Source organism: Zootoca vivipara, chromosome 9 (genome assembly GCF_965207765.1).
Source record: "Zootoca vivipara chromosome 9, rZooViv2.hap1.1, whole genome shotgun sequence".
NCBI lineage: Eukaryota > Metazoa > Chordata > Lepidosauria > Squamata > Lacertidae > Zootoca > Zootoca vivipara.
The window spans coordinates 32,329,213-32,345,820 of NC_142592.1; the positions used below are offsets into that span (position 1 = coordinate 32,329,213).

At 40.9% G+C, this 16,608-nt stretch overlaps 1 protein-coding gene across 4 annotated transcripts in view; it reads right to left on the reverse strand.

Moving 5' to 3' along the window:
- PPFIA2 (PPFI scaffold protein A2) overlaps nt 1-16,608 on the reverse strand; it is a 259,476-nt gene that overhangs the window by 14,185 nt on the left and 228,683 nt on the right. For all 4 annotated transcript variants that reach the window (XM_088651748.1, XM_088651747.1, XM_088651746.1 and 1 more), the window contains 2 exons: nt 4,387-4,468; nt 535-735 (listed from right to left, as the gene is read on the reverse strand). In XM_088651748.1, coding sequence (XP_088507874.1) covers nt 535-735; nt 4,387-4,468 — 283 coding nt within the window. The remainder of the gene's footprint in view (nt 1-534; nt 736-4,386; nt 4,469-16,608) is intronic.

Below are 16,608 nucleotides of genomic sequence, written 5' to 3' on the forward strand. Positions count from 1 at the left end.
CACAGGGAATGTGTTCCTTACACACCAGATGACTCCCTCAACAATTGCCTTTTAGGACATGGGGGTGCTTGCCCTCCAACTCCTGTTGAATATCAGCAAAAGCATCTCTTTGTGCTATGTCTGCCTGCTTGACAATCATTTTTACAACTAATGCAAACCACTGAAGAGTTAGCAGCGGCCACTTGGGAATGAAAAAGCACCAGAGATCCAATCTGGGAATGGCTGAAGTTATTTCCATTGGAAAAAACAGTGGGGAAACAAAAATCAAACCCCAAAACATTACCTCCTGCATGTTCTCATCCCATGATTTCTGCTGTCTCCTTGCATGGTAAGAAGTGTTTAAAAGGAAACCGAGAAATTACATGTCCGTTAGCTTAAAGTCTGCCTTGGGTAAATTGGCGGAAAGCATCACTAAAGATAAAACTATTAAGCAAATAAGACAAACAAGCCTTGCTGAGAAAGGAGAGGTCCATAAATGGCTAACTTCCATGCTCAGGCAGAATTCTAGCTGAGTGAGAGAGGAACGTGACTCACCGTTCTAGATGTCGGAGGGGCCGATGGGCTTGTGAGTGATACCATCTCCTGGATTGCCAGACGGAGCTTTAGGCGATGAAGAGGGTTGCTGATTCCAATTTCCCTCTGAATTTCAGTATCTGACAAGGCAGACATAATGGCACCGCTTTTCACATTTGCACGGCAAGCAGCAACATACCAGGCGGGCATTCCCAGCCACAACTGTTGGGGGGTGGAGGGTGGGAAACAAAAATGAGCATCAAAAGTAGCAAATCTGACTGCTGAAGTTTTATGCCTGGAGCTGAAACGGGGTGTGCGTATGGCAAATATGGGGTGCTTGTTGTTGTTTGTGTTGGACAGGGCTGCAAAAAGGAAAGAAGCCCCCTGACTCATATTCAAGCAGACCACACTGTCACCTGTCCCTGTTTATGGCATTCAGGGCAATGCCCCGTTGTGAACCTCTTCATAACCCCAAGGGGCTGCCATTTCAGTGGCAATTTCTTTTTGCTTTAATGCAGTCCTTTCCCTAGTGACAGTGTTAACAGTCACACACTCGGGCTTGGTTACATTTCCTTTTTGTTACTAGGAAGAAGCAGAGTTATTTTTCAAACCAAAGCATGTCACTGATAGAGACTCTGAACAGGAGTGAACTGGTGCAAAACAGGTAAGGTTTGGGAAGTTTTAACGAAACATTTTTCACCCTCTATAATCCTTTGCTTCAAAACCTCTGGCTTAATCATAGCTTACAGTACATGCAATTCAAGTGTAGTGAAATGATTTTAAAATTCAGTTCAACAACAGTGTTGTCATTCTTGGAAACAAATGCCACCCCAGAGCTGGATTTAGACTTGATGAGGCCCTAAGCTACTGGAGGTAATGGGACCCTTTCTATGTCCAACTGTCCTTTGTCAACAACAAATTGCCACTGTTTTTTCTGTTGAATATATGCTATATGGTAATTTATAGGTATCTAAAGCCATTTTAATTGTTTTTTAATCTTATATTTTGGAAATGTACATCCAGTTTCCCCCCCTTTAATTTGTTTGGGGGCCCTCAAATAGTCTAGGGCAAAGCCACATTTTAGCCTTTAACTACAAAACTTCCTCTTCCATCAGTACACTTTTGGTTCCCATCTTTCAGCTAAGCCTTCTTAATAATTTAGGCTTCCTTCACAGAAAATGAATGGAATGAAGCTGCTGCTTTCAGATCCTGTGAATATCTGCACTTTTCCTTTTTTAAAACTGTACATTTTACACACTTAAATGCAGCACCTTTGTTTTGTATCATTTGATTCAAGTTGTTCCTTCTGCGTTGAAAAATCCTAATAGCTCAAGACGCTCTTTCACTATCTCTCTGTGGGCACCCTTAGAAAGCATATATGAGGCAATAAAGGTAAAGGTAAAGGGACCCCTGACCATTAGGTCCAGTCGTGACCGACTCTGGGGTTGAGCGCTCATCTCGCATTATTGGCCGAGGGAGCCAGCGTATAGCTTCCAGGTCATGTGGCCAGCATGACAAAGCCACTTCTGGCAAACCAGAGCAGCACATGGAAACGCCGTTTACCTTCCCGCTGTAGCGGTTCCTATTTATCTACTTGCATTTTGACGTGCTTTCGAACTGCTAGGTTGGCAGGAGCTGGGACCAAGCAACGGGAGCTCACCCCGTCACAGGGATTCGAACCGCTGACCTTCTGATCAGCAAGCCCTAGGCTCAGTGGTTTAACCACAGCGCCACCTGTGTCCCCGAGGCAATAGACGACCCCAAATGGTGGGAAATTCTTAATGCTAAGGGATATCACATAGTCTAAGATATGTATAGAGGAGAATCCTTAAAGTCATTGCAGGAAGTAACAAAGAACATAGGTAACCAATACTGGTTAAAAATTGGAGGGTTATATAATAAAATTCTTAAAGCTCAAGAGATAGGAAATATGAGATTAGAAGAGCCAATATAGAGGAACTATATAAACAAATGGAAAAAAACTAAACAAGGAATGATAGGTAAAATCTATAAGAGGATGATTACAAATAAAGAACTGACAACCCAACTTATTCAAAAGATGTGGAGTAAGGAAGAACAAATTAGCGAATCAAAGGTCGAAAGGATAATGAAAGGAATAGACGAGATTAAAGTAAGCAAATTTAGGGAGCTCGAACTAAAATTCTTTCTAAAATGGTATAGAACTCCGGCCCAGCTAGCTAATATGATACCAGGATTGAACCCTAACTGCTGGCACTGAGAACAAGCCAAGGGAATGGTTCTCCCATATGTATTGGGAATGCCCAGAGGTAAGGGGATTTTGGAATAAAATCCTTAAGTTTATTAATGAAGTTTTAAAAGTGAAGTTACCTATAGACTTCAATCTTATGACAATGGGTATACTAGGAAACACGGCCATAGAGAAAGGTGACCAGCACACCTTCAAAGCAATGGTACTAGCGGGAAAGGCAACAATAGCTTTAGGTTGGAAAGATAGAGAAAAATGGACAGTAGAGGTCTGGACTAATTATTTGTTTGAATTTATTCAGTCAGACATTGTGGCAGTAACGTCACAGGAAATAACATGGAGGGCCAAGTCTACTATTATAAGGACCAGATGGAACTCCTATCTTCAATGGATAACAACTACTGGATCAGAAGACATTCAGTGGAAATTAAAGACATTGTGCCCGTGGCTGAGGACAACAGTTTGAACCCTTCCAATGGATTATGGGTGGGGGAGGGGGTGGGAAGGGAAAGGGAAAATGGTACGGGAAATTAAAAATTGGAAGGAGAGAATATAATGTATGTAAAAATTCTCGTGTTTTAATAAAAATCTTTTTTTTTAAAAAAAGACACTCTTTCACTCTCTCACAACTTGTAAACCAAGTAGGAGAACATATGTTTGATTACTAAAGCTTATTGGGGAATTCTGCTTCACCAAACACACTCAGTGCTTCTACCTTTGAAATACAAGTGCATGAATCTCACTTCAACAGTAATAATCCTGCACATTGTGGCCTGAAACACAGCATCTGTTTTTAGCATAGAAGGAAGAGCAAACTCTTTAGCTTTTCTAAATGGCTTGCTTTTTAAAGAACAAACAGATTTATAGTGATTGTACTCAAGAAAGTGGAGATTATTACTACTGAACACTCCTCTATCTTTACTGATGTATTCAGATTTTAAATATTACAGGGACATTCAGAAGCCAGAGTGATTCAACTCAGAAAGCAACTTTCCACTTAATAGAACTGAGGATCATTATTTACAGTGTGGTATGTGGTGTTGTTTGTACAGTGGAACCTTGGTTTATGAACACCTCGGTTTACGAATTTTCGGTTTACGAAAGCCGTGGACTTAACCTGAAGCGAACTTTCCCATTGAAAGTAATGGAAAGTGGATTAATCTGTTCCAGACAGGTCCACGGAGTACTCAACCTGAAGCGTACTTAACCCAAGGTATGAGTGTAATTGGTTCCGGAAGTCCGTACTTAACCTGAAGCGAACTTTCCCACTGAAAGTAATGGAAAGTGGATTAATCCGTTCCAGACGGGTCCGCAGAGTACTTAAACTGAAAATACTCAAACCGAGGCGTACTTAAACCGAGGTATGACTGTATTCATTGCAGACCCTCAGATTTGTTTAGATTAATCTGTATTTTTAGAAAGGTTTGTCCATTCTCTGCTTTTATAAGAGGACAGCTGGAGAACTTGCTGCTTTGTGCTGGAGCATAGTATAAGGCATTCTGGGAGACTCTCAGTAAAAGGAATGAATTAGTGCTGCTTTTGTTTTTCCTTTATGAATGCCAAACCTGTATTAGATCTTAAATGATTCATAACACTCAGGTACAATCAGGTATGCCCACATTGTCAGAAGATTTCCTAGCACTTACCTCTAGCCACGCAACCACCGTGGGCCCATCCCACTGTGCAAAAGGCAAGCCCTTCCTCCGAGCTTCCTCCAGGAGTTCATGCCTAAAAGACCATCACAAATCTATTAAAGCATATGGTGCTACCTAGGAGCACCACAGACATAATTATGCTCAGATACAGTTAGCCTGTGGTAAATCACATCAAATATACATTTCTTTAGCTGCCTTTATTTGTCCGTCAGCACTGTTGAACTGTTTAGACGAAAGAGAAAATGTTATTTCTCTTGTTGAGAAAAATGGGCTTCCCCGGCCATGAATTCTCTTGCTGAATTCACAGAATCATTGAGTTAGAAGGGACCTCAAAGGTCTAACCCAGGCACCCCCAAACTGCAGCCCTCCAGATGTTTTGGCCTACAACTCCCATGATCCCTAGCTAAGAGGACCAGTGGTCAGGGATGATGGGAATTGTAGTCCAAAACCTCTGGAGGGCCGAAGTCTGGGGATGCCTGTTCTAACCCTCTGCAAATGCAGGAAAACCACTTTCACAGCATCCCTGGTAGGTGACCAGTCACTCATGAATGTCCAACATGTGGACAAAAACACTTTTCAACTTTATTTTTCAGCATTACTCAAGCTGCATGGAAAACCCATTACTATTCAGTTGTGTTATAAACCATTGCATATGTATGTTTGCTCAGGATATTGTTTAGAGAAAGAACAACTATTTCCTGCTAAATTAACACTGACTTCTGTGGAAAGTAATTAAGCAGTACAATGAGAGATGGTCTCCATATTCTCTTTGTTGTATGAGCTGGATTTGAAATACACATGTTGGGCTCTTTCCAAAACCAAATATCACTTAGTCATTTGAGGGCTTCAGGTGTGAATGGTTACTGGGAGAGGGAGAAGGTTCTTACATCACGGAAGAAGTGTTTTTGTACACTGTATTGTTTTGTCAAATCAATAGCTGTCCATTTGACATGGCCCAGAACTTTCTAGTACATAGCTCCTATTGCAGTGGCTGTTGCAGAGGAGGAAAAGAAAATATGTCACCTGGCTGAAATGGGGAACACATATCTTCCACGGTAAAGGAGTGCTTGAACACTTGTGATCAAACTGCTTTTGGTGATTTCTCAGAAATGAAATACGTAGGTTATATAATTTCAAGTGCTTGCCATTTTGTACACCAGGATATGTTATTCGTGCATGCAAACTAACTATGCAAAAAGGTGGACACTATTTTTCACCGTTATAAAAAGAAGACAGTTTTCAAAATCTAATCTTTTACACACATGCAAATAAGGTTTTTTTTTTAAAAAAATATTATCAATCAATCATATGATTAATCTAAACCTGTCTTAACTTGATGATGCCAATTTTGAATTTTGCCATTGAAGTCAGTGAAGGTATCTATATGTGTTAAATATCATGGCTCAAGAGCAAGACTGCTCTTTTGATAATAACATTCTCCAATCCTTCCTAACTGAATTTACTAAAGTGAATTTATTCATATACTTGTTTGCAGCTTCTTCATTAAATTATACAGGATAACCTAAAATATGCTGACATTCAAAAAGAACATTCCCCCCCCCTCCATTCCTTTAGGGCTGCTAATGAATGGAATGCTATAGAGTTAATACAGTGCTGTTGGTTATTGCTTTCTTTTTCAATTTAATGCAAAAATAATTAAAACTCATTTTGTTCCATTTTAGTCTATGCAAAAAACTAGAATTCAAATGGACCTTCTTACCATTCCATTCTACAAGTCATTACATATTCAAACATTAATATATATATATATATATATATATATATATATATATATATATATTGTGGAGTATTAAAAATTGCAGTAATGTTGAAGAAATTAAAAAGGTCCATAGAAGGGTAAATGCACCTTGTTTAGCTTCACCAATGAAGCTAAACAGGGGTGGCAGTTTTGTGGATGGAAGATCCCCTGAGAATACTGTTTGTGGCATTCTGAGCTCCAATTTGTACACGGCAGGGAGTCATTAAGAAAGCAGTTAAGTGCATGAATGTTGCAAACATTTCCTATTACGTTACCCATGCATGCCAACCCAAATGCATACAGTGTTAGCATGCCAGCCTCTCTCACCCACCTACTGCTGGACTGGTTAGTGCTGTCATGCTAGAGTTGGGTGTGTATGGGCCTAGCACACATGGTAAATAACATTGAAATATGACAAGGTATGAAGGGAATGCTGACATGGGTCATTGATTTACCTATCACCTGAACCACATATAATTGGGACCTTAGAAACTTGAAGAACGGGTAAACAAACAAAATAATAACCTGGAAATATATGCTAAGTCGACTTGGAAAATGCTAGATAAGGGAACCTCGTTACTTTTTTTAAGGTAAAGGTACAGGGACCCCTGACCGTTAGGTCCAGTCGCAGACGACTCTGGGGTTGCGGCGCTCATCTCGCTTTACTGGCTGAGGGAGCCTGCGTAGAGTTTCTGGGTCATGTGGCCAGCATGACTAAGCCGCTTCTGGTGAACCAGAGCAGCGCATGGAAACGCCGTTTACCTTCCCAACGGAGAGGTACCTATTTATCTATTTGCACTGCGTGCTTTCGAACTGCTAGGTTGGAAGGAGCTGGGACCAAGCAATGGGAGCTCACCCTGTCACAGGGATTCAAACTGCCAACCTTCTGATCAGCAAGCCCTAGGCTCTGTGGTTTAACCCACAGTGCCACCCACGTCCTTTTTTTTAAAGATACCATGGTGAAATCCAATAGCAGCTTGCTATCTCATAACTCAACTTAGGATCTCTCATTTTTGCAGAAGATGGTGAACTATGATTTTACCATGGTCAGCTCCTCAGTCATTGCCTTATGCCAGGCATCCCCAAACTGCGGCCCTCCAGATGTTTTGGCCTACAACTCCCACGATCCCTAGCTAACAGGACCAGTGGTCGGGGAAGATGGGAATTGTAGTCCCAAACATCTGGAACGCCGCAGTTTGGGGATGCCTGCCTTATGCTGTTCATGGGATAGATATGCATAATTAGTTGTATTTTGGTCCTTTTGATACCTTTCATGAACCATCTGGGAAAAAAATAATAGAATGGGTTGCCAAGGCAGTCACTGCACAATTGAGAGAATTTTATAAGTAATCTTGGCCATTCAATGTCAGGTCCAGTAATGAGCAGAGCACCCACAGTACACTTCTCTATGTAAGATAAAGGGGAGGGGGGAAATACAAATATGAAGCGTGAGAGAATAGCATTAATGTTCAGCGAATTCCAATTGAGAACACAAGTGCAAAAGTGGGTGCTGACTTTAGTTTGCATGCCACTGATTTTCAACCATTTTCTTTCATTAAGATATCAGATGAGCAGAAACATTTGCACCTCATTATGCAGATATAATCCAGTGCAGAATGAAATGATTAAGTCCCACTGGATGGAATAAAGAGCACCTGTTTTTTCTTAGAAGTAGTAATAGGAATGCAGCCTTGTTTATAACGCAACATAGTGCCATAAGCTTTACATTACAGGATAGTATGTATGTTTATCATAGAAAAAAAGTGCAGGAGAAGGGCACGGTCCAACAGGGAACCTTCTGCTGCACTTCTGGAACTTTCTTCCACTTCAGTAAGGGATTCCAGCTGGAGAAACTTGACTAGAAAATTATGGGACTGCTCTCTTCAATGGTTTGTTGAATGCTGCCTTTGTTAAGGAAGTCTTGCTGACCACTGAAATTCCTTATTCACTACTAAAACCTGATCCAGACAGAGCACTAAGCCAAAGCATGGCTTAGTGCCAAGGCTGGTCTAAGACATGTCGGCACGTGAGGGGAACCACAAAATGGCACACACACCCCTCCCAGGGAAGAAGGGGTGAGTGAAGATCTACGTCAGGAATTTGGCGGCGGTGGGGGAATCAAATCAACCCTACGGTTGAAGGGTGAATGAAAGGTTGTTGTGCAGGGGTGGAGCTGCTCTGAATTACGCTGGGTGGGTGCAGACCCCAGGAGATCCCAGAGAGCAACCCCTGCCATTTCTTCTCTAGGGGTGGAAGGAGACCAGCAGTGTCTCTTATTTGCCAAGAGGCTGCTGTAGAGAAAGCTTTGGTGGGGCTGCCAAGGAGGCGGCAGATCCAGCTTCCAAGCAGCCCATTGATGTTACTGTAGCAGGAGTTGCGGCGGCGGCGGCAGCGGCAGCAAGCAAGCAATGATCTCCTTGGAGGCTAGATCTGCTGCCCCTGTGGATCCTGTTGCCTGAGGCAGTCACCTCAACTTGCCTCTTGGCTGGGCCGGCCCTGCTTAGGGCAAATGGCTGGATTTCAAGAGAGAAGAGCACAAGTTCTTTGCCTCTTTCCATTCCTGCTGTTACTGTGTTATTGAGAAGCAAAGCATCTGCATCTTTTTCTCCAGGAAGCTGTACATTTGCTTCTATAAGCCGTATCATGGTTTGGCCTAGCGTTGTGTGTGAGCATTGAACTGCTCCATGAAATAAATTCAAAACAGTCAACAGCACCCAGTTCTACTCCATACAGCGTAGCTAGGTTTCTGACACAATTTAAAGTCACTATTGAACTTCTCTGGATACACGTGTAATTCATTTTCTATATACATTCTGGTAGAATTAAGGGGGCGGGGGAATCCTCAAAAGATAATTTTAAAAAAATCAAATTTAAAAGTTTTAAAATCTAAAAAGTGATGAAGTTTGATTACTCTTTTAATAAAAGCACAGCTTGCTTAAATAATGCTGTCATTGCTGTGCATGTGTTTCAAGGTGATGAAAGTTATTGCTTTTTCCTAAAAGCATTCATTAGGTAAATGGAAATATACCGTAGTTTGGAATTGCTGAGTAGCCACTAGAAGCCAGGGCCTTAACTTTGAATTATAATGAGAAATAATGACTGCTCAAAATATAACACCACTACCATAATGAATCAACCAGCCTGCATAATATGTGGCCTTGGAATCTTATCGTAAGCTTGCAAGATACAATTACAGACCCCTGGAGTTTTCAGGTATATTAAAGCATATTAAATCCATATTTGATTGTTCCCATTGTAGAAATACATTTTAACATAAAACTCTTAAATTAGTATTTTCCGTCCTTTCCAGCTCCACACACAAAAGGGCTTTTTTGTAAGCTTATTGTTTTAATCACAGAGATGTTTGGAAGTTTATATATGTGTAAAACTCTACATACTTTGCATGGAAGGGGCTATACGAGGTCTGACTAGGAGTTTTTCCTCTTCTACTACCTGATTATTATTATTTTATTTTTTCAACAGTGCAAACCTACCCGTGTCGACCCAGAACCAAGCCCCATTTATTTCAGTGGGGCTAACTCCCATGTAAGTGAGTTTGGATTGCAGCCGGAATAATTTTAGCCAAACTGAGAAGAGCAATAAAAAGATATTTGCAAACTTGCAAATTAATTGAATCGGTAAGAAATGAAACCAAGAGTGGGAAAATCAATGCAAAATATTGTTGTTCTATATATGGGTCATATAGAACAATCGAATGAACAAATGAATGAGTGAAATACTAGTGAAACACTTTACCACAGAGGTAGAGCACAAGTTTGTTTGTTTTTTTGGTCATTTATTTCAGCTCATCTAGAATTTCACTCAGTTCATATGAAAATATATCAATATATCCACAAGTTGAGAACAAACAGGAGTAGACCTTGAAAAGTTCTCCCATGTTGCCCAGTTTTGAATATTTTGAAGTTTGATTTTGGTTTAACTCTCCACATAGATCTGCAAATTAAAGTGGTTATATAGAAATTAAAAAATATAATAAGAGGAGGAAATAAAAGAAGAAATCCAAATATGGTGCTGAAAATGAATATGATCAGCAACCATTGTGGTTTAACTTACCCAGATGTGCTTTTCATGAGATGAAGAGAGATGGATGGAAAAGAAAAGCACACAAATATTAATGAATATATGTCAATCCATAAAAGAAATCATATGATAGAATAAAAAATTAAAGAAGCAGCATAGAAGTATGATTTTTTAAAAAAATTCAAACCGATCTCTCTTGCTTTAGCTAAATTAAATAGATAGCCCTCTACAGAGTAAATACATTTAGATGGCACTAAAACTGTATTTCCCTGATAAAGAAATGCAAATTATTCAAGCTTAACCTTGAATTGAAGGCACTTGAATGTAGAACATACAAAATGGATTACAACGACAACAGAACTAGCCTTAGTCAACACGTAAGAAAAAAACATACATTTGCCTTCCTTACAGTTCATATTTGCAACATCACCTCCCTGAACCATGATAGCAATTTTCCTTATAATTTATCCATGTCCATTAATGATACAGTTCCTTACCTAGGAGCCATTCATACCCCCATCTAAATAGGCTTTCCCCTGAAGGATGAACAAACTGGTGCACAATCTAGGATGGGGGCACAATAATTTGGAAACTAGGGTGTCTGATCCAGGCTTCCCACAAATACAGAAGCAACTTCCTAATGGAGATTTCATGCAGCCACAATTGGGCAGCATATTTTTCTGATCCCGCTGAGAAGAGCAGGCACAGGGGAGGAGGGCCTAATTCTGCTCGGGGCTGCTATGGGAGCAAAAGCTTACATCTCTTCTCCATGATTCTGATCCTGCTCCCCATTGTGTGCCAGCTGTTTGTTTCAGGGGGAAATCACCTGGAAACACTGTGCTGTATATGAAGAAAGATTGTGACTGAGCGAACTGGTCTGTAGAGATAGATGCAATGGCTTCTTGAGCTGGGAGGTGGTCCATAATGTTTATGCTTCAACAGGGGTGGCTCATTTCCACTGGGCCTGGTGGCGCAGGTGGCAGGGAGACAGACCAGCAGTAGGGGGAGCAAGAACGGTATTGAGAAATAATATATATGATAAGAATAATATTGGAGAAAACTGGGTATTGAAACTTGCTTAACCTAAATCATATATCCCAGTTTCCAGCGGCCCTTTAAAGTACGCTTCACGCAGAGTATACGCAGTCAGAAGTTGACCTGGCTAAGAAAACACCACCAAGAGTGTAGGGAATTATCTCCCTTATATGAAGCCCGTTACTAGCTGTATGCTTGTAAAAGCATACAGAAGAAAATACAAACTGTTGGGTTTCTTTAACTGAAAAACAAACCGACTCTAAAGAGACTTTAAACTAAAGATAAATGCTTTCTCCCACATTCCAAACCTCCCACAAACTCCCACAAAGCTCCCATTAAACTACCTGAGAATTAACAGTAAACTAGCTTTATAACTAAGCAACTCTCATACTAAGATTCAACTGGGAATCTCTTAAACTGAGAGTCTCTCTTACTAAGATTCAACTAGGAATCTCTTCAACTGAGAACAACTGAGAGTGTGATCTACTTAGAGATGAATCAAACTGAAAGATCTAACTAAGAGATACAGAAGACTTTCTGGCAGAGCCTTATATACAAGAAGCAGAGCCCATCCCTGTGAGCAATTAACAGAAACACCGGCACCTGTTTCTCTTAAACAGACAGTATTTACATTAGACCGGCTCTAAAGTAACTTGACTATTCAAAAAAATCCAACAAACGGCAGGCAGGCAGGCAGGCAGACCCATCCCATGACTGGGTGTAAGATGGCAGGCAGGTGGGAGCTGGCTGAGGGCAACCCGAGATTGGTGGGGCAGCGCCCCATTTGCCCTAATGGATCTCTTATTTATCTTCTCACAACATCTGCAAGGGACTGAAGGTTTACTATTAGCTGAGTAGCAAAGATCCTAAAACCCGACCCTTCCCACACTGCTTTTGTAAAAACAACAACTGCCTAATCTCAAAAGATTACCTTTGCCTTTGCTAAATTCACTGAATATTGTCCTTCCTCTTTTCCAGAGAGGGCAGGTATGGCGTTGCAACAACTATATATAAGGAAAAATTATTTGTGGAGGGAGGCGGAAGTTTGTGCATCAACTCAGAGATATGTTAATATATAATGATTTCTTATGGGTCCTGACACAAAAAGAAGAGGCAAACATAGATTTAGTCAATAATGGGCAATTAGAAATAATTAAGAGTCAGATGATAGTTAAGTATTCTGAAGGGCTAAACCAAAGCATACAACCATAGTGGCTAAATTAATGGTTGTTGTTTTTTCTAGCAATAAGAATAGGGAAAAAAATAGGTGGTTAGCAATTAATTCAGTTTTTTGTTTTGTTTTAAATTGCACTTAATTACTAGGCTCATTAGAGGCAATACTGTGTATATGACAATGAGCAAACTTATTATTTTTTAGCTAAAGATGAGCAAGCCAAACTAATATAATTACTCAACTAAATTAAAAAGGCCCTGATGATAACAAAGGATGGACCAATTTGGGAAATAGATATTTACATGAAGATGTACATGCAGGCAGGAAATGCTGCAGTTAGAATTTCCTACATCCAATAGCTTGGCATGGAGAAGCTCCTATTCCTGAGATCAATACTCTCAGCTGCCACCAATCCTAGTTCCATTTTGAGAAGGAGACCAGCCTAGGGATTGCTTTCCTCCTCTCATCGGCAATCTCTTCAGTGTGATTTGGAAGGGTCAATATCTCCTGCATTTACAGGTCAATGAATTTAGGCTAAGTAGTTGTACATGTTTATATATTGGGACAGAATTAATCCCCCACCCCATGAAACAACTAGTGTACAATTTGTAACAATACATTTGCTAAAGACTGAAGGGTTATTTTCTACTATCAAATCTAAGGCCAGGTCTGAACGTTACACCTGCTGTGTTCACAGCATAAATTTATAGCACATCCCCCCACCAAACAAAGAATCATGGTAAACTGTAGTTTACTCACCAAAAAGTAACAATTCATTGTGCCATTAACAAACTACAGTTCCCAAGATTTGGGGGACAGGACGGGCTGCATGCTTTCAATATGCTTTCAGTGTCTAATGCATATGGAAACTTTGTTAAGAACTGAGCTGTAATGTTGTGTGGTCCAGTGCAATCTTATGCAATCTGTGGATATTGTTTTTCTGTTGTCAACCATGTACCCTTTTAAAAAAACAACCTATGTCAAGCAGAGTTTGCCATGAAATGGAAAACAAAACTTTCATTGCCATGCCTGCCCTTTCTGAACATGGACATCTGCTTGGTCAAGCCAATTCTCTCCCCTTGCGTCAGAACTTTGACTGAAACCACAGAGAAAAAGAACACTGGGATTGTCTTCACAAGAATGGACACCCTACAAACCACCCTGGAGGACCAATAACTTGCACCCAAGCTGCGTCCCATGCGAACTGAATGTAACGGTTACACATATCACATGAGTAGGACAACGTGCCAATCTATCATGGAATTCCTGAGTTGGAAAGCAGGAGACAAACACCCACGGCATGATACAGACCGCAAACAAGACACGACAACTTTACATACCACGAGACGGGTGTAATCAGTCACAAAAGTTTCTGACAGCAGCAACACTATAACTGCCAACCCAATGCTTAATATTTTATCCACCTAAATAAAATTGAAAATATATAAAATGCATATTATCAGCATTAAGTAGAAACCTAAAACTGAACCAGATTGCAAAAGCACCTAAATTAAGCATGATTATGATTTATTTAATTCTGTATGTTATTCAGTAACTAATACTACCGGTACATTGTATAATATTGCCAGTTTTAAGAATGTCTCTAAAAAGAGGAGCTGCAAGACCAGAAATGAATCTAAACAAGCATATAAATAATACATCTGCCATCTCCAAGAAAGGTAATTTGAGGCATTATACTTTTTCTTTCCCCTTCCATTCCATTGCATTTAACTATAAGAAAATTTAACACAAAATAAAATGTCTGTTTAAACTTATTTAGGAAATGTATGATCTGATTTTCAACTCAAAGAAATTCCAATTGTAAAATTAAAGAGCAGGGTTAACTAATGAGCTGCAAGGAGAAAACGAGCACTTTAAGGGCTCCCCCTATATATGAACTGCCTAGTTATGGACCAATTCAAAAATGCCACCAGAGAATAGGAAGAAACTAATTAAGGTGGCAGAAGCTGAGAAGTGGAAGTCACTTTTTAAAAAGGGGACTAAGAGGAAAATTAATGGGAACATTAGCGCTGGGATGCCTCAAAAGCACTTTGCCGGACTGTGCTGCAATTGCATTTTAACAGTTTAAAGAAAGAGAGCCACAAATCAAAAGTGTAGAAAAGCGGGAGAAGAATGGCTAAAAAAACCAGAATACAACACGTTAGCAACAGTCCCATTTGGATTATTCAAAAATGAGAGAACAAATGGCGTCCATTTCAGATGAAATGGCTAATGTGGAAGAAAGCTTGGTAACGGGATAGTCCTGTAAGAGCTTCAGATGCAGGACTGAACTCTTCCAGCACTTATTTTCAGTGCTTTTAAAAATTTACCTTTATACAGTAGGGAAGTTTCTACACACAGAGAGACACCCCCATTCTCCATCCAAACAAGCAAAAGGCATTAAGAATTCCAAAGACACATTCCACCCAGGCAAAAACACTCAGGGTGTTAAAGGTAAAGGTATAGGACCCCTGGATGGTTCAGTCCAGTCAAAGGCAACTGTCAGGCATGGTGTTCATCTTGCTTCAGGCCAAGGGAGCTGGCATATGTCCACAGACAGCTTTCTGGGTCATGTGGCCAGCATGCCTAAACCGCTTCTGGCGGAACGGAACACCATGATGGAAGTCAGAGCGCATGGAAATGCTGTTTACCTTCCCGCCATGGTGGTACCTATTTATCTACTCACACTGGCATGCTTTCGAACTGCTAGGTTGGCAGAAGCTGGGACAGAGCAATGGGAGCTCATCCTGTCACGGGGATTCGAACTGCCGACCTTCTGATCGGCAAGCCCAAGAGGCTCAGTGGTTTAGACCACAGCGCCACCTGCTCCCAACTCAGGACAGTGGTGTGTGTGGCCTGGGGAAAGTTCTGAGGGCAAAACAGAGGCCTGGAGAACCAAATTCAGCTCCCCAGGCCTAAGGTTCCTCAGCACTGCTTTATGATGGGAAATCCAATGATATAGAAGACCAGAAGTCATCCACATCTTGTAATATATGGATTTCAGGACATTTTTAAATGAATGAATGAGAAGTTCTTATAAGTAATAAAAAACGCCGAGCTTCAGAGCAGGAGCAACTGGTGGCTGCACTGGCTAAGGTGCTAATTATCAGCCTCAGCTCTACCTCACTGTGAGGATAAAACAAAGCAAGGGGAGATCCGGGTAGGCTGCTATGAAAGGCGGGGTCTAAGTGCAGTCACTGTGCTCAGTTCCTGCTTGCGGGTCTCCCACAGGCCACTTGTTGACCATTGTGAGAACAGGATGCTGGACGAGATGGGCCGTTGGTCTGATCCACAAAGCTCTTCTTAAGTTCTCCTGTAAGACCATCTTCATTGACTTGGCTGCCATTTCCACACCCACACAAAAAGCAGAGAGATCAAACCAGCTTCATCCCACAAGTTGTCGATTAAGTGGGTGCTTTTGCAGAAATGTAGATCTTCATATTGCCTCCTGCACCAGTAGATTTCCCATGGGTTGGTATGTGCATCATCCTGCAGCTGGATAAAAGTGCCATACAGCCTGTCATCCCCTTCTCTGCCTCCTAAATGACCTTTTCCTAATTCAAGGTGTGGCTGAATGGCAGTACAGAGCTGTCATATCCTTTCCCTCTTGCAGTGGCAAGAAAGCACTTCGGGAGATACTCCAATAAGTATTCTCCACCTGGGAGCAGAATACGGTTGGTTTGCTTGCCTGTGTCCTTACACCCAGCTTGGAGCCATATGCTGTACCGTTTGAAAAGAAGCATTAAGAATTAGGGAGAACTTGTGCATTCAGATTGCCTTTGATACTGAACAAATACAAACAAATCTGTCAGTTCTCCCCCCTCAAATTATCGTACTGTGTTACTGGTGATAATAAGGTAGCACTAGTTTCAGTTGCAAAGGCATCCTTGCCAGAGGTTGAAATGCTGCGAGTGACAAATTTGGTAAGCGGCAGAAGGAATTTGTCAGTGTCAGTGTGGTAATTTTGTCAGTGACTCGAGGGAAGAGGTAGTTGCATTATATAGAGGATTCTGATAATTTGTGGGGTGGCTGATCCTTAAGAATTGCTGAGAAGAGAGAAAATCAGGCTTCTTTCAACCCTGGTCACAGCTTATACCCACTGCAGTTTAGAGTTCTTGAAAGGCTTGGCCAATTGCATCCCAAAGTAACATTCAATTTAAATGTTCCAAATTTGGATGATTATTGGAGATGCTTCTCGTTATAT